Genomic DNA, 20,751 nt, shown 5'->3' with positions numbered 1-20,751 from the left:
CCGCTCCCGTCCCCCGTGAAGCCTCCCCCTCCACCCCCTCGGGGTGTCGGCTGCTCTCCGTGAGCCCAACACTCCAAGTGCCGGGCTCATTTGCCGGCACTCCCGATCCCTGGTGGCCCAGTGGGCCCCGGTCGCGCTGCGCAAGGCCCCTCCCCTTTAAGAAGGGGAGGAAGGCCTGCAATACCGCGGCGCGATGTACTGCAGCGCCCCAAGCGGGAAGCGGGACGCTTCCAGTAGCACCCCGCTTCCCTCATGGGGCGCTACCATTCAATTTCAGCCACGGGGGCGCTAATTGTAGCGCCCCCACTCAATTTTTCCCCCTTCACCTCTCCCAGTTCTGACGAAAGGTCACAGACCTGAAACATTGACTCTGTTTCTCTCGCCATTCAGCCTGCCTGACCTGCTGAGTCTTTCCAGCATTTTCTGTTTTTATTTCAAGATTTCCAGCATCCGCAGTATTTTGCTTTTGTTTGGCCTGATCATTCCTCTAATCTCTGCTGCTCATGGTATCTCGTTGTGGAGGAATGGAAGTTGGCTTGTCCCCATATAACAGCAGTCACTGCACGTGTGTGCGTGAAGCACTTTGAGGTTCTGGAGACATTGGATAAGACGTGTATAACTGCAAGTCTTTCACAGAAATCACAGAATCACAGAAACCCCACAGTGCAGATAGAGGCCATTTCGGCCCATCGAGCCTGCACCGACATTACAATGCGTTTCGTTAAAGGTTGGAGAAGAGACACTCAGGCACCACTTACCACTGAAGTTCAAGAGGTGGGTGTGGAAGAAAGACTGTTTATGAAAGTCCTCGATAGCGACCACAATGGGACCATCGAGACTGCTGCGTAACGTCTTCTTAGAACCACTCTTGTCAGCAATGAGCGACTCCAGCATGGTCCTCACCATGTACAGCTAGAAATGGGGAGACCAGTCAGTCAGTGCATGACCTCGGACAAGCAGTAAACCATTAAAAGGAGAAACTTACTCTACCCAGTTGTCACCTGATCCTAAACAGTAGAGACGTTGATATATGGGAACCAATTGTGGGATCGGCACTTCACAGTGGCATAGAAAGATCCAAGAGGGCCCATGTCAATAATAGGTTGGGGGACCCTTTCCCAATTCCCCAAATCCTGTTGTGGGGAACAGGGAGATAGGACACATACACCTGTTGAGGTGATGTGGATTCCTGTGGGGACAGACAGCTGTTGAGGTGTGGAGTCCTGAGAGGACAGACGTCTGTTGAGGTGTGGATTCCTGAGAGGACAGACGTCTGTTGAGGTGTGGATTCCTGAGAGGACAGACACCTGTTGAGGTGCGGAGTCCTGAGGGGACAGACGTCTGTTGAGGTGTGGATTCCTGAGGGGACAGACACCTGTTGAGGTGTGGATTCCTGTGGGGACAGACACCTGTTGAGGTGGTGTGGAGTCCCGAGGGGACAGACACCTGTTGAGGTGTGGAGTCCCGAGGGGACAGACACCTGTTGAGGTGTGGATTCCTGAGGGGACAGACACCTGTGGAGGTGTGGATTCCTGAGGGGACAGACACCTGTGGAGGTGTGGATTCCTGAGGGGACAGACACCTGTTGAGGTGCGGATTCCTGTGGGGACAGACACCTGTTGAGGTGCGGAGTCCCGAGGGGACAGACACCTGTTGAGGTGGTGTGGATTCCTGAGGGGACAGACACCTGTGGAGGTGTGGATTCCTGAGGGGACAGACACCTGTTGAGGTGGATTCCTGAGGGGACAGACACCTGTGGAGGTGTGGATTCCTGAGGGGACAGACACCTGTTGAGGTGTGGATTCCTGAGGGGACAGACACCTGTTGAGGTGCGGAGTCCCAAGGGGACAGACACTTGTTGAGGTGGATTCCTGTGGGGACAGACACCTGTTGAGGTGGATTCCTGTGGGGACAGACACCTGTTGAGGTGTGGATTCCTGAGGGGACAGACACCTGTGGAGGTGCGGATTCCTGTGGGGACAGACACCTGTTGAGGTGTGGATTCCTGAGGGGACAGACACCTGTTGAGGTGTGGATTCCTGTGGGGACAGACACCTGTTGAGGTGTGGATTCCTGAGGGGACAGACACCTGTTGAGGTGTGGATTCCTGAGGGGACAGACACCTGTTGAGGTGTGGATTCCTGAGGGGACAGACACCTGTTGAGGTGTGGATTCCTGAGGGGACAGACACTTGTTGAGGTGTGGATTCCTGTGGGGACAGACACCTGTTGAGGTGTGGATTCCTGTGGGGACAGACACCTGTTGAGGTGCGGAGTCCTGAGGGGACAGACACCTGTTGAGGTGTGGATTCCTGAGGGGACAGACACCTGTTGAGGTGTGGATTCCTGAGGGGACAGACACCTGTTGAGGTGTGGATTCCTGAGGGGACAGACACCTGTTGAGGCGTGGATTCCTGAGGGGACAGACACCTGTTGAGGTGCGGAGTCCTGAGGGGACAGACACCTGTTGAGGTGTGGATTCCTGAGGGGACAGACACCTGTTGAGGTGTGGATTCCTGAGGGGACAGACACCTGTTGAGGTGTGGAGTCCTGAGGGGACAGACACCTGTTGAGGTGTGGATTCCTGAGGGGACAGACACCTATTGAGGTGCGGATTCCTGAGGGGACAGACACCTGTTGAGGTGTGGATTCCTGAGGGGACAGACACCTGTTGAGGTGCGGATTCCTGAGGGGACAGACACCTGTTGAGGTGCGGATTCCTGAGGGGACAGACACCTGTTGAGGTGGATTCCTGTGGGGACAGACACCTGTTGAGGTGCGGATTCCTGAGGGGACAGACACCTGTTGAGGTGCGGATTCCTGTGGGGACAGACACCTGTTGAGGTGCGGAGTCCTGTGGGGACAGACACCTGTTGAGGTGGATTCCTGAGGGGACAGACACCTGTTGAGGTGCGGAGTCCTGTGGGGACAGACACCTGTTGAGGTGGAGTCCCGAGGGGACAGACACCTGTTGAGGTGTGGATTCCTGAGGGGACAGACACCTGTTGAGGTGTGGATTCCTGAGGGGACAGACACCTGTTGAGGTGTGGAGTCCTGAGGGGACAGACACCTGTTGCGGTGTGGATTCCTGTGGGGACAGACACCTGTTGCGGTGTGGATTCCTGAGGGGACAGACACCTGTTGAGGTGTGGAGTCCTGAGGGGACAGACACCTGTTGCGGTGTGGATTCCTGAGGGGACAGACACCTGTGGAGGTGTGGAGTCCTGAGGGGACAGACACCTGTGGAGGTGTGGAGTCCTGAGGGGACAGACACCTGTTGCGGTGTGGATTCCTGTGGGGACAGACACCTGTTGCGGTGTGGATTCCTGAGAGGACAGACACCTATTGAGGTGCGGATTCCTGAGGGGACAGACACCTGTTGAGGTGTGGATTCCTGTGGGGACAGACACCTGTTGAGGTGTGGATTCCTGAGGGGACAGACACCTGTTGAGGTGTGGATTCCTGAGGGGACAGACACCTGTTGAGGTGTGGATTCCTGTGGGGACAGACACCTGTTGAGGTGTGGATTCCTGAGGGGACAGACACCTGTTGAGGTGTGGATTCCTGTGGGGACAGACACCTGTTGAGGTGTGGATTCCTGAGGGGACAGACACCTGTTGAGGTGTGGAGTCCTGAGGGGACAGACACCTGTTGAGGTGTGGATTCCTGAGGGGACAGACACCTGTTGCGGTGTGGATTCCTGAGGGGACAGACACCTGTTGAGGTGTGGAGTCCTGAGGGGACAGACACCTGTTGAGGTGCGGATTCCTGAGGGGACAGACACCTGTTGAGGTGCGGATTCCTGAGGGGACAGACACCTGTTGAGGTGCGGAGTCCTGTGGGGACAGACACCTGTTGAGGTGCGGAGTCCTGTGGGGACAGACACCTGTTGAGGTGCGGAGTCCTGTGGGGACAGACACCTGTTGAGGTGTGGATTCCTGAGGGGACAGACACCTGTTGAGGTGTGGATTCCTGTGGGGACAGACACCTGTTGAGGTGCGGAGTCCTGTGGGGACAGACACCTGTTGAGGTGTGGATTCCTGAGGGGACAGACACCTGTTGAGGTGTGGATTCCTGTGGGGACAGACACCTGTTGAGGTGTGGATTCCTGAGGGGACAGACACCTGTTGCGGTGTGGATTCCTGAGGGGACAGACACCTGTTGAGGTGTGGATTCCTGTGGGGACAGACACCTGTTGAGGTGTGGATTCCTGAGGGGACAGACACCTGTTGCGGTGTGGATTCCTGAGGGGACAGACACCTGTTGAGGTGTGGATTCCTGAGGGGACAGACACCTGTTGAGGTGCGGAGTCCTGTGGGGACAGACACCTGTTGAGGTGCGGAGTCCTGTGGGGACAGACACCTGTTGAGGTGCGGAGTCCTGTGGGGACAGACACCTGTTGAGGTGTGGATTCCTGAGGGGACAGACACACCTGGTCCAGTGCCAGAGAGGCCCATCATCAGTGAGTAATGTGAATCTAAGAGTGTTTTTATACTGTGGGTGAGCAGCTTGATCCCCCCCCACCCCCCCCACCCCCAGTCCTGCACAGGCAGCTACAATGGGTCTTCCCGCTAGCCGCTCCCGTCGAGTCCTGGTTTGTAAGATCTGCATTTGGGGAAGTCAGTGAACACGGTGCATTCCAATAGTTACATTTGGAAGGAACGGAAATGACTCGCATTTCTACAGCGCAGTCCCTGACATCAGGATGTCCCAAAGCGCTTTATAGTCAATCAAGTACTATCCTGAAACGTTAACTCCATTTCTCTCTCCACGGATGCTGCCCTGGCCTTCTGAGTTTTTCCAGCGTTTTCTGTTGTTATTAAGTACTTTTGAAATGTAGTCACTGTTGTAATGTAGGAAATGGAACAGCCAATTTGCGCACAGCAAGCTCCCACAAACAACGTGATAATGACCAGAAAATTTGTTTTAATGATGTTGGTTGAGGGATAAATATTGACTAGGACACCGGGAGAACTCCCCCTGCTCTTCTTTGAATAGACGTAATAGGATCTTTTACGTCCACTCGAAAGGGCAGATGGGGCCTCGGTTTAACATTTCATCCGAAAGACTGCCCCTCCGAAAGGGCAGCACTCCCTCAGTACTGCCCCTCCGACAGTGCAGCGCTCCCTCAGTACTGCCCCTCCGAAAGGGCAGCACTCCCTCAGTACTGCCCCTCCGACAGTGCAGCGTTCCCTCAGTACTGCCCCTCCAACAGTGCGGCGCTCCCTCAGTCCTGCCCCTCCGACAGTGCGGCGCTCCCTCAGTACTGCCCCTCCAACAGGGCAGCACTCCCTCAGTACTGCCCCTCCGACAGTGCAGCACTCCCTCAGTACTGCACTGGAGTGTCAGCCTGGATTTGTGCCCAAGTCTCTGGAAAGGGGCTCGAACCCACAACCTTCTGACTCTGAGGCGAGAGTGCTGCCCACTGAGCCACAGCAGACACTACAGAGAAGGTCGTGATATTGTCACATAGAATCAAACCGAACCTGGGTACTGGAGGGTCCGACGGCACGGCGAGGTACTTTAATGTCAAAACCACCTTTGGGATCCTTCTCCCCCTTCAGACAGGGATCATTGGGAGGCTCCCGCCCACTTTCCCAGTCGCAGATGGTCTTCCGGATCGCCTGAAGGACACTGGGGGAGAAGAAGCAAAGTCGAGAGTTTCAGCTGGAGTAAAGACCGAGTGCCTGAAATGGAAAGTTCCCCAGCACCGAGATCGCCACCCTGACAGGCTCAACATTCAGAGTATTCAACACTTTCCCAGCCTGCCTCAGGGTAAATGCTTTTATAATCGATGATAAAAACAACTTCTACGAAGTAGTTCCAAAAGCAAAAAAAAGCATCAACACTGAAATAGTGAAGCTCCAAACCTCAGACATGACAGCAATAAACAGTACGTGCCTCCCCTCCCCCTCCCACTCCTCCCCCCGCTGACCCCCCACCCTCCTCCTCCCCTCCGCTGACCCCCCTCCCCTCCCCCTGCTGACCCCCCTCCCTCCTCCCCTCCCCCTGCTGACCCCCCTCTCCTCCCCTCCCCCCGCTGACCCCCCTCTCCTCCCCTCCCCCCGCTGACCCCCCTCCCTCCTCCCCTCCCCCTGCTGACCCCCCGCCCTCCGCCTCTCCCCCCGCTGACCCCCCGCCTCCCTCCGATGACCCCCCTCTCCTCCCCTCCCCCCGCTGACCCCCCTCTCCTCCCCTCCCCCCGCTGACCCCCCTCCCTCCCACTAACCCCCCCTCCCTCCTCCCCCCCGCCAGTACCTGATCAGGACGTTTTTCTTTTTCCGAGTGGCCTGTCGGAGTGGCTCTCTCAGGGTGACCTGAGCAAAGTCCTGCAGGGCTGCGTAGATGGTGTTGCGGATTGCCTGGTTGAAGACACTCTCCATCCTACCCATCAGCACCTGCAGCCCTTTAATCATCGCAATCACCTGCAGCAACAGAGCAGAGCAACATCGCGGTGAGTGTCGCAAGCCCAGGAAACCGGCCGCTCTGCCCTCACACTGGGTCAGCTCACTGGTCTCCCGCTGTACGAGAGGACAAGGAGGGGGGTTCAGAGGGCAAGGAGGGGGGTTCAGAGGGCAAGGAGGGGGGTCAGAGGGCCAGGAGGAGGGGGGGTCAGAAGGCGAGGAGGGTGTCAGAGGGCGAGGAGGGGGGGCCCAGAGGGCGAGGGGGGGGGGGGGCCAGAGGGCGAGGGCAGAGGGCGAGGAGGGGGGGGGAGCCAGAGGGCCAGGAGGGGGTTAATCACCTTGAAGCTCCTAACCCACAGAAAACCCTCTCTTAGTGATCACCAAACTCCTAAACAACGAAAAGTACAATTACAGTTTTCGCAGCGTGCTATAATCTGTTCTTATAACACAGGGCTTGGAAAGTGAGGAAGTGATGCTTCAGTTGTACAGAGCTTTAGTTAGACCCCATCTGGAAACTGTGTTCAGTTCTCAACATCAAAATCAGCAACCAATATTACAACAACAGATTATCTGGTCATTTATCACATTGCTGTTTGTGGGAGCTTGCTGTGCGCAAATCAGCTGCCGCATTTCCTACATTCCAACAGTGACTACACTTCAAAAAGTACTTCACTAACTGTAAAGCGCTTTGGGACGTCCGGTGCTCATGAAAGGCGATATAGAAATGCAAGCCTTTCTTTTTCTGGGCCCCGCCCCTCGGGAAGGATATCTCGGCCTCGGAGGGGGAGTAGCCCAGATTCACCAGAATGATACCGGGGTTTAAAGGGTTAAATCACGAGGACAGGTTGCATAAAATAGGCTTGGAATCCCTCGAGTTTAGAAGATTAAGGGGCGATCTAATCGAGGTGTTTAAGATGATTAAAGGAGTTGATCGGGTCGAGAGAGAGAAACTATTTCCTCTGTTGGGGGGAGTCCAGAACAAGGGGGCAGAACCTTAAAATGAGAGCCGGGCCGTTCAGGGGTGATGTCAGGAAGCACTTCTTCACACAAAGGGTGGTGGAAATCTGGAACTCTCGCCCCCAAAAAGCTGTTGAGGCTGGGGGTTAATTGGAGCTTTCAAAACTGAGATCGACAGATTTTTGTTGGGTGAGGGGATCAAGCCGACGACTACAACAACAACTTTGTATTTATATAGCGCCTGTAGTGTAGTGAAACGTCCCAGGGTGCTTCACAGGAGCGATTATCATCAAACAAAATTTGACACCGAGCCACATAAGGATAAATTAGGGCAGGTGATCAAAAGCTTGGTCAAAGAGGTGGGTTTTAAAAGGAGCAGAGAGAGGCGGAGAGGTTTAGGGAGGGAATTCCAGAGCTCAGGGTCCAGGCAACAGAAGGCCCGGCCACCAATGGTGGAGCGATTATGATCAGGGATGCTCAAGAGGGCAGAATTAGAGGAGCGCGGATATCTCGGGGGGTTGTAGGGCTGGAGGAGATTACAGAGATAGGGAGGGGCGAGGGCCATGGAGAGATTTGAAAACAAGGATGAGAATTTTGAAATAAAGGCGTTGCTTAACTTGTCTTAACAAGAGATATAGCGCAAAGGCAGGTAAATGGATTTGAGGTGCAGAAGAGTCATGATTGGCGGAGCAGGCTCGAGGGGCTGAATGGGCCTCCTGTTCCTGTGTAACAGGCTCGAGGGGCTGAATGGCCTCCTCCTGTACCTGTGTAACAGGCTCGAGGGGCTGAATGGGCCTCCTCCTGTTCCTGTGCAACAGGCTCAAGGGGCTGAATGGCCTCCTCCTGTACCTGTGTAACAGGCTCAAGGGGCTGAATGGCCTCCTCCTGTTCCTGTGTAACAGGCTCGAGGGGCTGAATGGCCTCCTCCTGTTCCTGTGTAACAGGCTCAAGGGGCTGAATGGCCTCCTCCTGTTCCTGTGCAACAGGCTCGAGGGGCTGAATGGGCTCCTCCTGTTCCTGTGTAACAGGCTCGAGGGGCTGAATGGCCTCCCCCTGTTCCTGTGCAACAGGCTCAAGGGGCTGAATGGGCTCCTCCTGTCCCTGTGTAACAGGCTCGAGGGGCTGAATGGCCTCCTCCTGTTCCTGTGCAACAGGCTCGAGGGGCTGAATGGGCTCCTCCTGTTCCTGTGTAACAGGCTCGAGGGGCTGAATGGGCCTCCTCCTGTTCCTATGGTGACACACAGTATTGGACGAAATGTTTACTCCTGGCAGCTACTCCCTCATGTTTTGACGTCAGTGCCATAACTTTACACAGCGCAGGACGTCCCAAAGCGTTCGACAGACAATTTTTGAAGTGTAGTCACTGTTGTAATGTGGGAAACATGGCAGCCAATTTGAGAACAGCAAGTTCCCACAAACAGCAATGTGATACTGGCCAGATCATCTGCTTTACTGATGTTGATTGAGGGATAACTCCCGACTCTTCCTTGCAATAATGCCATGGGATCTTCTACATCCACCTCAGAGTGTAGACGGGGTCTCACCCGAAAGACGGCCCCTCCGACAGTGCGGCGCTCCCTCAGTACTGCCCCTCCGACAGTGCAGCACTCCCTCAGTACTGCCCCCCGACAGTGCAGCGCTCCCTCAGTACTGCCCCTCCGACAGTGCGGCGCTCCCTCAGTACTGCTCCTCCGACAGTGCAGAGCTCACTCAGTACTGCACTGGAGTGTGACCCTGGATTATGGGGCTCGAGCTCATGACCTTCTTGTTGTGTATGTACCTTTAAGAGAATAACTTGTCTCAGACTGCAGTACCGGCAGTGACCACCCCTGTATAAAAGGCGCTAGAGAGCCTCTGTTTTTTAGTTTCGTTATTGCCTTTCACCAGTAAAGATGTTTGTTTTCTCTCCTGCTAGTCCGTGTCTCAATCATTCACGGACTTAACACTGGCGACGAGTAAGAAACGTACTTACCTGCAACTCGGCAGCAGCTCCGACGACGTTGTTGAAGGTCGGAGCCAGAAGAAAGAAAAAAAGAGTCCATTGAAACTCGAGAAACGGGCGTCGACCGTCAATCATCGGGTTCAAAACTTGCAGGAGAGATTGTCCAGAGCCAGGCTGGGTTCCTCGGTCCGTGGTTTCCCAGCTAATCGGGCTGGTGGCAGGTAGTGCTCTGATCCTTCCTGGGCTGCGGCGGGCTGAAGCTCGATCGGGTGGCCTTTCAACGGGGCCGGGCAGCGAGTCGGGAAGCAAAGAGAGAGAGAGGGTGGAGCATACAGGGCGCGGCTGGTGTTTCGAAGCCGGGCAGCGTTCGGACCTAAGAAGAGGGAGGGAAGTGTCCCAGAGGGTCCGCTCCACGACGGGAAAATAATAAAAGAAAAAGAATCAATATTTAACGCGCAGGAAACCGTGGAAAGCAGCGCTAACAACAGCGGGGAAGAAGACAAAGCGCGGGAGGCGCCATTTTAGATTTGCAAGATGCCAAAGACTGGCTGTATCACTGCTTTTGATAATACATTAGAGGACTGGACCACGTATGTGGAAAGAGTCGAGGTATATTTCGAGGCAAACGAAATAGCGGAGGGGAAAAGGCATCGATATTGCTAAACTTAATGGGCGCTAGAACGTACGGCCTATTGCGGGATCTGATTACTCCAGCCAAACCGAAGGCGAAGAGTTTTAATGAAATTGTTGCTGTTCTACAGGAACACTTAAACCCTGCACCGCTGTTGATAGCAGAAAGATTTAAATTCCACAGGAGAACTCAGCACAAAGATGAGAGCAATGCTGAGTATCTTACGGAACTACGCAAGCTATCAAAGCACTGCCAGTTCGGAGCAGGACTGGCAGATACCCTATGGGACAAATTTGTCTGTTGACTCCTGAGTGAAGGAACACAGAAGAAGTTACTCTCAGAAAAAGAGCTGACGCTAGATAAGGCTTTCAGCGTGGCAGTATCGTATGAAGCAGCAGCCAGGGGAGCTGCAGAAATTCAACAAAAACCGCAGGAATACGGCACCCACGAAATGACACGGGGATTTGCAAAATGTTATCGCTGCGGCAGAACTAACCATGACCAGAAGGACTGCTGGTCCAAAGACAAAATATGCAGACAATGCGGGAGGATTGGACACATTGCACGAGTTTGTAGGTCTGGGAAGAAGACCAGCGACAACAAAAAGGCTACTAAGGAACCGTACAAGAAAGTACAAAAGATGACGGACAGTACAGGTAGACTACCCTTTATCCGGACTTCCGAAAACCGAAACCCTCTAAAAACCGAAGGTTTTTTCGTTCAGCGTAAGTCGTGCGTACGACTTACGCTGAACGAAAAAACCTTCGGTTTTTAGAGGGTTCCGGTTGCGGAAGTTCGGATAAAGGGTAAGTCGTGCGCACGACCCCCCGCCGACCCCGCCAGCCCCGACAACCGCCGACCCCGCCAGCCCCGACAACCCCCGCGGACCCCGCCGGCCCCGACAACCGCCGACCCCCCCCGCGGACCCCGCCAGCCCCGACAACCGCCGACCCCCCCGCCGGCCCCGACAACCGCCGACCCCCCCGCCGGCCCCGACAACCGCCGACAACCGCCGACCCCCCCGCGGACCCCGCCAGCCCCGACAACCGCCGACCCCCCCGCCGGCCCCGACAACCGCCGACCCCCCCGCGGACCCCGCCAGCCCCGACAACCGCCGACCCCCCCGCCGGCCCCGACAACCGCCGACCCCCCCGCGGACCCCGCCAGCCCCGACAACCGCCGACCCCGCCAGCCCCGACAACCGCCGACCCCGCCAGCCGCCGACCCCGCCGGCCCCGACAACCGCCGACCCCCCCCGCGGACCCCGCCAGCCCCGACAACCGCCGACCCCCCCCCCGCGTACCCCGCCGGCCCCGACCCCCGCCGACCCCGACTGACTTACGCTGAGCGTCAGCGTAAGTCGTGCGCACGACCCCCCGCGGACCCCCGCCGACCCACCTTCCGAAATCCGAAATTCTCCTTTATCCGAAACTCGGCTGGTCCCGAGGTTTTCGGATAAAGGATAGTCTACCTGTAGTTCCGAAGACCAGATGAGCGATAGTGAATCCGAGAACAGGAGATTAAGCTGTCTCAAACTTCACAATGTAATTGCAAAAGAGGATCACCGAACCATTTGGGTCACCCTCACGATAGCAGGGTTCCAAGTTAAAATGGAATTGGATACAGGATCAGCGCTAACCGTCATGAATCGACGAGACTACGAGCGGCTATTTTCACACATACCCTTGAGAGAGACAGCCATCATCTTGACGACGTATACAGGGCAAAAAGTATACCCCAGAGGAAAAATAAGGGTGCCTGTCGAATACAATGGCAAGAAAATACGGAAATTGTATCTCTACATACTGCCAAATGGTGGACCATCGTTATTGGGACGGGAATGGATCAGGAAGATAAACTTAGATTGGCATTCCATTCATGCAATGACGGTGGACAGTAAAAAAGATGAAGACGTCACTCCTGGACGATTGTCAACAATCTTAGCTAACGCCAAAGAGGTATTTCAACAAGAACTGGACACGCTTAAAGGCGTAACCGCCTCGATAAAAATAGAAGAGAATGCAGTTCCCAAGTTTTTCAAAGCGAGACCGGTACCATATGCAATTCGCCCAGCTGTCGAGGCAGAGCTGGAGAATCTGGAGAAGGCGGGCGTGTTGTCTAAGGTCGACTGGAGCGAGTGGGTAACACCCATCGTTCCTGTCATGAAGAAAACGTTAAGCAATAAGTCCGGAGAGCCAAGGAAGATTCGCATCTGTGGGGATTTCAAGGTGACGGTGAACTCTGTCCTTCGCACAGTACAATATCCTCTTCCAAGGATAGAAGACATCTTCGCCTCGCTGTCTGGAGGAAAGCGTTTTACAAAAATTGACCTGGCACAAGCATATTTGCAGATGGAGGTTGAAGAGTCCTCTAGGAAGTATCTCACGATAAACACTCACAAAGGTCTTTACCAGTATCATCGATTGGTATTCGGAGTAGCATCGGCTCCGGCGATATGGCAAAGAGCGATGGAACAAGTCCTGCAAGGGATTCCGGGGACTCAGTGTTACTTGGACGACATCCTTGTAACAGGTGAAGATGACAGTGAACACCTTAACAACCTAGAACAGGTGCTCACTAGACTACGGGAACATGGGCTGCGAGTCAACCGCCCCAAGTGCGAATTTTTTAAGAAACAGATATCGTATTGTGGCCACGTGATTGATGAAGAGGGGTTACATAAGTCCCCTGACAAAATTGAAGCGGTAGTTAAGGCCCCAGCGCCTGAAAATGTGTCGCAACTGAGGTCATTCCTCGGGTTGGTGAATTACTATCATAAGTTTTTGCCGAATTTGTCGACAATTCTGCACCCACTGAACGCCCTGCTACGAACGGGGGTAGCATGGAAATGGAGCGATGATTGTAAGCGTGCTTTTCGGAAGAGTAAGGACTTAATCACTTCAAAAGGAAGTATTGGCTCACTACAACCCAGCACTGCCAATCAGGCTGGCGTGTGATGCGTCTCCCTACGGCATTGGGGCGGTACTGTCACATAAATTCCTTGATGGTTTGGAGAGGCCGATAGCTTTTGCATCACGCTCGTTAACTTCTGCCGAGCGTAACTACGCCCAGATTGACAGAGAGGCCCTCAGCCTAGTGTGGGGGGTGAAGAAGTTCAATCACTATCTGCACGGTCAAAAATTTACTCTACTAACCGATCATCAACCTCTTGTCTCCATTTTCAACCCAAAGAAGGGCGTGCCGATAATGACAGCACAACGGCTGCAGAGATGGTCCCTTTTCCTAGGGGCACACCAATATGACATCGAGTACAAAGGAACTAAACAGCATGGAAATGCTGATGGATTGTCACGTCTACCGTTGCCGACGGTGGAAGAAGACGACCTTGCAGTGGATCCAATGGAGTTATTCCACTCGACCATAGTCGAATGTCTTCCTGTGACGAATGCAAACATAGAAAAGGAAACACGGAATGACCCGACACTATCACGGGTCTATGATTTAACGGTGAAGGGATGGCCAGCACATGGCAAACCACTGCTGCCAGCATTCTCACCGAGAAGAGAACAGCTGTCAGTGTGCAGAGGAACCTTGATGTGTGGATCCAGAGTAGTAATTCCACCTAAGTTGACGGATAGAGTGCTCAATGAGCTTCATGAGGGTCATCTGGGTGGGGTAAAAATGAAGAGCTTAGCCAGAGTGTTTGTGTGGTGGCCGGGAATCGATAGAGAAATCGAAGAGATGACCAAGAGCTCTGCAGGATGCCAGAAGGTCCAAAACGCCCCACCACAAGCTCCTCTGCATCCATGGGAGTGGCCCTCATCTCCATGGCAAAGGGTGCACATTGATTTTGCTGGTCCCTTCATGGACTCGATGTTTTTAATTGTGGTGGATGCACATTCAAAGCGGCCAGAGGTAATAAAAATGTCCTCAACCACCACGGAAAAACTATCACAGTTTTACGAACCATATTCGCCAGGAATGGGCTGCCTGAACAGATTTGCTCTGACAATGGACCACAGTTTGTGTCTGAAGAGTTCCGGAGGTTCTTAAAGAACAATGGTGTTAAGCATTACACATCTGCCCCATATCATCCAGCCACTAATGGATTGGCCGAGAGGTTTGTCCAAACATTCAAGAAGGCTATCAAGGCAATGTGTAATGAAGAGATACCCCTACAACACAAGGTGGACAACTTCTTGTTTGCCTACCGGAATGTGACACATGCGGTTACCAACCAAACTCCAGCCATGATGTTCTTCAATCGAAGACTACGATGCCGCTTGGATTTGGTTAAGCCAAACGTCCGAAGAGATGTGGAGAACAGGCAGTTTCAGAATATGAATGAAAGGCCGACCAGGAGTTTTAAGATAGGGCAACCAGTTTTGGCCCGGGACTACCGCACTGAGAAATGGCAGCCAGGAACGATTTGTACACGACAAGGACCTCTCATGTATACCGTGGACGTTGGGGAGAGCATTGTAAGACGCCATGCTGACCAGATTCTAGAGTCACTGGAAAACGTCAACTCCACACCACGATCTGATACACCTGGTAATGAAATCGACGTTCCAATTGCAGCTACCGCAGAACCGGTAATATTGGAAGCAGATGAACCAAACAACGACATTGATTCCGACTCAACATTGCCAGAAGAACCTGTTACCCCAAAGAGGCGTTATCCAGACAGAATCAGGAAGCCTCCTCAAAGATTGAACTTATAATTGCTTAAACTTAACCAATGTATCTAGCAACCGTAATTGTGATTGTAATTCGTTGTCATTTAGTTGTTAAATGAATGTTATGTACTGTTTATCTAAAAGGGGAGGAATTGTTGTGTATGTACCTTTAAGAGAATAACTGGTCTCAGACTGCAGTACCAGCAGTGACCACCCCTGTATAAAAGGCGCTAGAGAGCCTCTGTTTTTTAGTTTCGTTATTGCCTTTCACCAGTAAAGATGTTTGTTTTCTCTCCTGCTAGTCCGTGTCTCAATCATTCACGGACTTAACACTTCTGACTCAGGGTCCAGAGAGAGTGCTACCCACAGAGCCACGGCCGAGGTAAAAACTGGGAAAAATGTGCTGCATTCATGAAAACAGTCAGGCATCTGTCAATCATTCGTAGTTACCTCGACAAGCGCAAACTTCTCCTCACTGGTGTAGTTATAGCGAGTGGCTCGTTCATACTCCTCCGCCGTGCCCGGGCAATCCTTGTTACAGAATTTATCCGTGGGATGAACCAACTTCCAGGAATACTAATCAAAAAAACACATACTTTAGAAGCGAGTATTGAAATATAGACATTCAACTGACAGCTCTTTATTTATTTCCATCTGGGGATGTGGGCGTCGCTGGCAAGGCCAGCATTTATTGCCCACCCCCAGTTGCCCTGAGAAGGTGGGGGTGGGCCGCCTTCTTGAACCGCTGGGAGCGGGTTTGATACAAACTGAGTGTCTCGCTCGGCCATCTACAAGATGCACTGCAGCAACTCACCAAGGCTTCTTCGGCAGCACCTCCCAAACCCGCGACCTCTTCCACCTAGAAGGACAAGGGCAGCAGGCACATGGGAACACCACCACCTCCAAGTTCCCCTCCAAGTCACACACCATCCTGACTTGGAAGTATATCACTGATCCTTCATCGTCGCTGGGTCAAAATCCTGGAACTCCCTCCCTAACAGCACTGTGGGAGCACCTTCACCACACGGACTGCAGCGGCTCAAGGCGGCTCACCACCACCTTCTCAAGGGGCAATTAGAGATGGGGTTGAGAGATATGGGGAGAAGGTGGGTGGGTGGGTGGGGTTGGGGATGTGGGGAGAAACTGGATTTCAGTGAAAATACAATTTGAATTTAGACCCCATTTTATGAATTGCATCAAATGCGGATCACCTGTGGAATGGGATCGGGAACCAGTCCACTGACCACCTCCAGCGGACGGTCGGGACTTTGACCGGGTGAAATGAACAGACATTTTTGTGTTTAATTCTCACCACTTCCATGACGTGTGTGCTCCACTTGGACAGGAGTTGCAGCCCTCGCAGCGCCAGGTCGAACAGCTCTCGGTATTCTTCATCCGACTTCTGGCTGTCCAGCCCCGATCCCGTCACAACCTGCGCAGCAAGATAAACAGGTGAGTCAAGGGCCGGAGGCCAGGCCGAGAGACTCCCACCGGTGCTGGGGTGAGCTACAGAGAGATAGACGTTCCGGCCTGTGCTCAGGGAGAGCTCGGGTCCCTACTGCCGCTCTAGCGCGCCCGAGAGAGTGAGAGAATGTTTGTGTGTGTGAGAGTGAGAGAGGGAGGGAGTGAGAGAGGGAGTGAGTGGGAGTGGGAGGGAGGGCGAGGGAGCGAGGGCCAGGGAGGGGGCGGGGGCGGGGAGGGGGAGGAGCAGGAGGGAGGGAGCGGGAGGGGGGGAGCGGGAGGGAGGGAGCGGGAGGGAGCGGGCGGGAGGGAGCGGGCGGGCGGGACGGGGCGGGCGGGAGGGAGGGAGCGGGCGGGAGCGAGAGCGAGCGGGGGAGCGGGCGGGAGGGAGGGAGTGTGTGAGCGAGCGAGCAGAATAGAGTTTGGCGGTGATGCCCCAAGTGTTGAAGAGCCAGCACTCCCTCGTCAGTTCAGGCACTAGGGGTGTCCAAACCTCGTTTCTCATTGCTCCCTTGAGGAAGGAGAACCTTTATAAATCACTAGTTAGACCACAGCTGGAGTATTGTGTTTAATTCTGGGCACCACACTTTAGGAAGGATGTCACAGGTTCCGCGGGCACCCACCTCACTGTTGCTGTACCGCGCGAGCTCGGAGATGAAGCGAATGTGATCGTCTCGGATCTGCACCATCTGTTCGCAGATGTTGTACTGTGGGCTGCTGCTGCTCTGTGTGCAGGTCCACCTGGGTGAAGAGACGGAGCATTAAACAGACAGGGTGCCCCGACCGGGGAGACACCAGCCGCAGACTAAAGCCAGACTGAGCCGGTCAGTGACCAGAGAGATGAGAGGCAGATCAAGACGGAGCCCAGATTTTAACCCGGCTCCAACAGGTCATAATAATGGCTGTGGGGGGAGAGGGGGCAATAGTGCCAAGTTCCCGCCGTGTCCCGAACTATCGCTATTTTAACTGCCGCGATTCAAAGGCCACCCAATCCAGGCAGACGGGATCCTCATTAAAAATAGGACAGTCGCGGGCCAATGATGTCACTGGTGCCACGCCACGTTTTGAACTCCCAGGAATTGGTGCTGAACTCACCTCGGATTAACGTCTCATCCAAAAGATGGCAGCTCCGACAGTGCAGCGCTCCCTCAGTACTGCCCCTCCGACAGTGCGGCGCTCCCTCAGTACTGCCCCTCCGACAGTGCGGCGCTCCCTCAGTACTGCCCCTCCGACAGTGCGGCGCTCCCTCAGTACAGCCCCTCCGACAGTGCAGCGCTCCCCCAGTACGGCCCCTCCGACAGTGCAGCGCTCCCTCAGTACTAGGATGAAAGGGGCCGAAGGGCCTTCTTCACCTGAACCATCTTGTGCTGAGCGCGGAGGAAGTTGCCGAGAGCCGCGCTAACTAACATCGCCGATCCTCGCTGGGTCACAACGACCCACCCGCTTATCTCAAGAGCGCCTTGTTCCAAAATCTCACAGTTAGGACACACGCCTCTCAGATGAGGGAGGCAGTCACATCTCGGCTGTGACCAGGCTCCGAGCAACTTCCCACCAGGTAAATATTGGTTTGGGTAAGAAGTTCTCGGAGCTCAAGCTCAGCTCTCCTCAGTCCTGCCTTCCTCCTCCCAGCGTCCTCCCACCAACCGTTTACCAGCGATACCCGTCACCTCCAGGCTTGGGACTGGCCCAGGTTACATTACGGCTCGCACTCACTTGGACTTGTTCTCCTCATAGTGAGCACTGGTCTTAATGTATCTGGCCAATTCTATCTGCATGTCTCCAAACAAAGGAACCACCTGCAGCTGCTGCAAGAGAACAGAGAGAAGACGTTGATAGCAATTAACTTCCGTCACCTCATACAGAAATCACAGGCGGAGACACACGCCAATCTACAGGCGGAGACACACGCCAATCTACAGGCGGAGACACACGCCAATCTACAGGCGGAAACACACGCCAATCTACAGGCGGAGACACACGCCAATCTACTGGTGGAGACACACGTCAATCTACATAGAAACATAGAAGATAGGAGCAGGAGTTGGCCATTCGGCCCCTCGAGCCTGCTCCGCCATTCAATGAGATCATGGCTGATCATCCAAACTCAGTACCCTGTCCCTGCCTTCTCCCCATATCCCTTGATCCCCTTAGCCTTAAGAAATATATCTAACTCCTTCTTGAATATATTTAATGAATTGGCCTCAACTGCCTTTTGTGGTAGAGAATTCCACAGGTTCACCACTCTCTGGGTGAAGAAATTCCTCCTCATCTCTGTCCTAAATGGCTTACCCCTTATCCTTAGACTGTGACCCCTGGTTCTGGACTCACCCACCATCGGGAACATCCTTCCTGCATCTAGTCTGTCTAGTCCTGTTAGAATTTTATAAGTTTCAATGAGATCCCCTCTCATTCTTCTAAACTCCAGCGAGTATAATCCTAATCGACCCAATCTCTCCTCATACGTCATTCCTGCCATCCTAGGTATCAGTCTGGTGAATCTTCGCTGCACTCCCTCCATGGCAAGAACATCCTTCCTCAGATAAGGTGACCAAAACTGCACACAATACTCAAGGTGTGGTCTCACCAAGGCCCTGTACAACTGCAGCAAGACATCCTTGCTCCTGTACTCGAATCCTCTCGCTATGAAGGCCAACATACCATTTGCCTTCTTAACCGCCTGCTGCACCTGCATGCTTACCTTCAGCGACTGGTGCACAAGGACACCCAGGTCTCGTTGCACTTCCCCTTCTCCCAATCTATTGCCATTCAGATAATAATCTGCCTTCCTGTTTTTGCCACCAAAGTGGATAACCTCGCATTTATCCACATTATACTGCATCTGCCATATCACCCAACCTGTCCAAATCATACTGGAGTTTCTCGGCATCCTCCTCACAGCACACACGCCCACCCAGCTTTGTGTCATCTGCAAACTTGGAGATATTACATCTAGTTCCCTCGTCTAGATCATTAATATATATTGTGAATAGCTGGGGTCCTAGCACTGATCCCTGCGGTACCCCACTAGTCACTGCCTGCCACTTGGAAAAAGACCCGTTTATTACAACTACAGGCCAGTCTGTACAAGCAAACTAGCAGCAACAGCTGGCACGAGTCAGGCTCTGGACAGAGTGACATCGAGTGTACAGCACAGAAACAGGCCATTCGGCCCCACTGTTCCACTCGCGCCTCCTCCCACCCCTCTTCACCTCACCCTATCACCATATCCCTCTATCCCTTTCTCCCACATGTGTTCATCCAGCTTCCCCTTAAATGCATCTGTGATATTCACCTCAACCACTCCCTGTGGTAGCGAGTTCTACATTCTCACCACTCTCTGGGTGAAGAAGTTTCTCCTGAATTCCCTATTGGGTTTATTAGTGACTGCCTTATATTTATCGCCCCTAGTTCTGGTCTCCACCACAAGTGGAAACATTTTCTCTCTGTCTACCCTATCGAAACCCCTTCATAATCTCAAAGACCTCGATCAGGTCACCCCTCAGCCTTCTCCTTTCTAGAGAAAAGAGCCCCCGCCTGTTCAATCGTTCCCGATGGGTATATCCTCCCAGTTCTGGTATCATCCCCGTGAATCTTTTCTGCACCCTGTCCAGTGCCTCTGTATCCATGTTGGAATATGGAGACGAACGGTCGAGGGCCTTTCAGCCAGCAGCAGCTCAGAGGGCGTTTTGGCAACTTTAGCTCCTGCTCGGGAGGCCGCTGGGCATCCGCACTGAGTGACCATTCTCTGAGGGAGCTTCCGTCACTGCCAGTGTCCAGTTAGGAACACAGGGACTGGAGGAGGCCATTCAGCCCCTCGAGCCTGTCACAGGGACTAGAGGAGGCCATTCAGCCCCTCAAGCCTGTCACAGGGACAGGAGGAGGCCATTCAGCCCCTCGAGCCTGTCACAGGGACAAAAGGAGGCCATTCAGCCCCTCGAGCCTGTCACAGGGACAGGAGGAGGCCATTCAGCCTCTCGAGCCTGTCACAGGGACTGGAGGAGGCCATTCAGCCCCTCGAGCCTATCACAGGGACAGGAGGAGGCCATTCAGCCCCTCGAGCCTGTGATAGGGCCTGGAGGAGGCCATTCAGCCCCTCGAGCCTGTGATAGGGCCTGGAGGAGGCCATTCAGCCCCTCGAGCCTGTGATAGGGCCTGGAGGAGGCCATTCAGCCCCTCGAGCCTGTGCCGCCATTCAGTGAGATCGTGGCTGATCTGTATCTTAACTCCATCGAATCGCCTTGGTCCCCTAACCCTGAATACCCCTGACCAACAAAAATCTCTCACTCTCAGTCTTGAAATTTCCAATTGACCCCCAGCCTCAACAGCTTTTTCGGGGAGAGAGTTCCAGATTCCCACCACCCTTTGTGTGAAGAAGTGCTTCCTGACATCACCCCTGAATGGCCTGGCTCTAATTTTAAGGTTCTGCCCCCTTGTTCTGGACTCCCCCCACCAGAGGAAATAGTTTCTCTCTCTCTACCCGATCAACTCCTTTAATCATCTTGAACACCTCGATTAGATCACCCCTTAATCTTCTAAACTCACGGGAATACAAGCTCAGTCTGTGCAACCTGTCCTCGTAATTTAACCCTTTTAGCCCCGGTACCATTCTGGTGAATCTGCGACGCTCCCCCTCCGAGGCCAATATATCCTTCCCAAGGTGCGGGGCCCAGGACCGAACGCAGGGTTCCAGGGACCCCTGCTGTATTCATCCCTCCCG

General features: G+C 53.9%; 1 protein-coding gene across 2 annotated transcripts in view; it reads right to left on the bottom strand.

Moving 5' to 3' along the window:
- Positions 1-20,751, bottom strand: part of cyfip2 (cytoplasmic FMR1 interacting protein 2) — a 127,218-nt gene that overhangs the window by 51,792 nt on the left and 54,675 nt on the right. For both annotated transcript variants that reach the window (XM_085996071.1, XM_085996072.1), the window contains exons 10-16: positions 17,748-17,839; positions 16,658-16,775; positions 15,886-16,005; positions 15,024-15,149; positions 6,258-6,424; positions 5,486-5,633; positions 759-912 (exon numbers count right to left, since the gene is read on the bottom strand). In XM_085996071.1, the coding sequence (XP_085852197.1) occupies positions 759-912; positions 5,486-5,633; positions 6,258-6,424; positions 15,024-15,149; positions 15,886-16,005; positions 16,658-16,775; positions 17,748-17,839 (925 nt within the window). The remainder of the gene's footprint in view (positions 1-758; positions 913-5,485; positions 5,634-6,257; positions 6,425-15,023; positions 15,150-15,885; positions 16,006-16,657; positions 16,776-17,747; positions 17,840-20,751) is intronic.

The sequence above is a fragment of the Somniosus microcephalus genome, chromosome 8 (genome assembly GCF_052327205.1).
Source record: "Somniosus microcephalus isolate GS21.2 chromosome 8, FLI_Smic_1.0, whole genome shotgun sequence".
Classification (NCBI taxonomy): domain Eukaryota; kingdom Metazoa; phylum Chordata; class Chondrichthyes; order Squaliformes; family Somniosidae; genus Somniosus; species Somniosus microcephalus.
The sequence above is the reverse complement of the archived record's forward strand: the minus strand, read 5'-3'. Positions and strand labels throughout refer to the sequence as shown.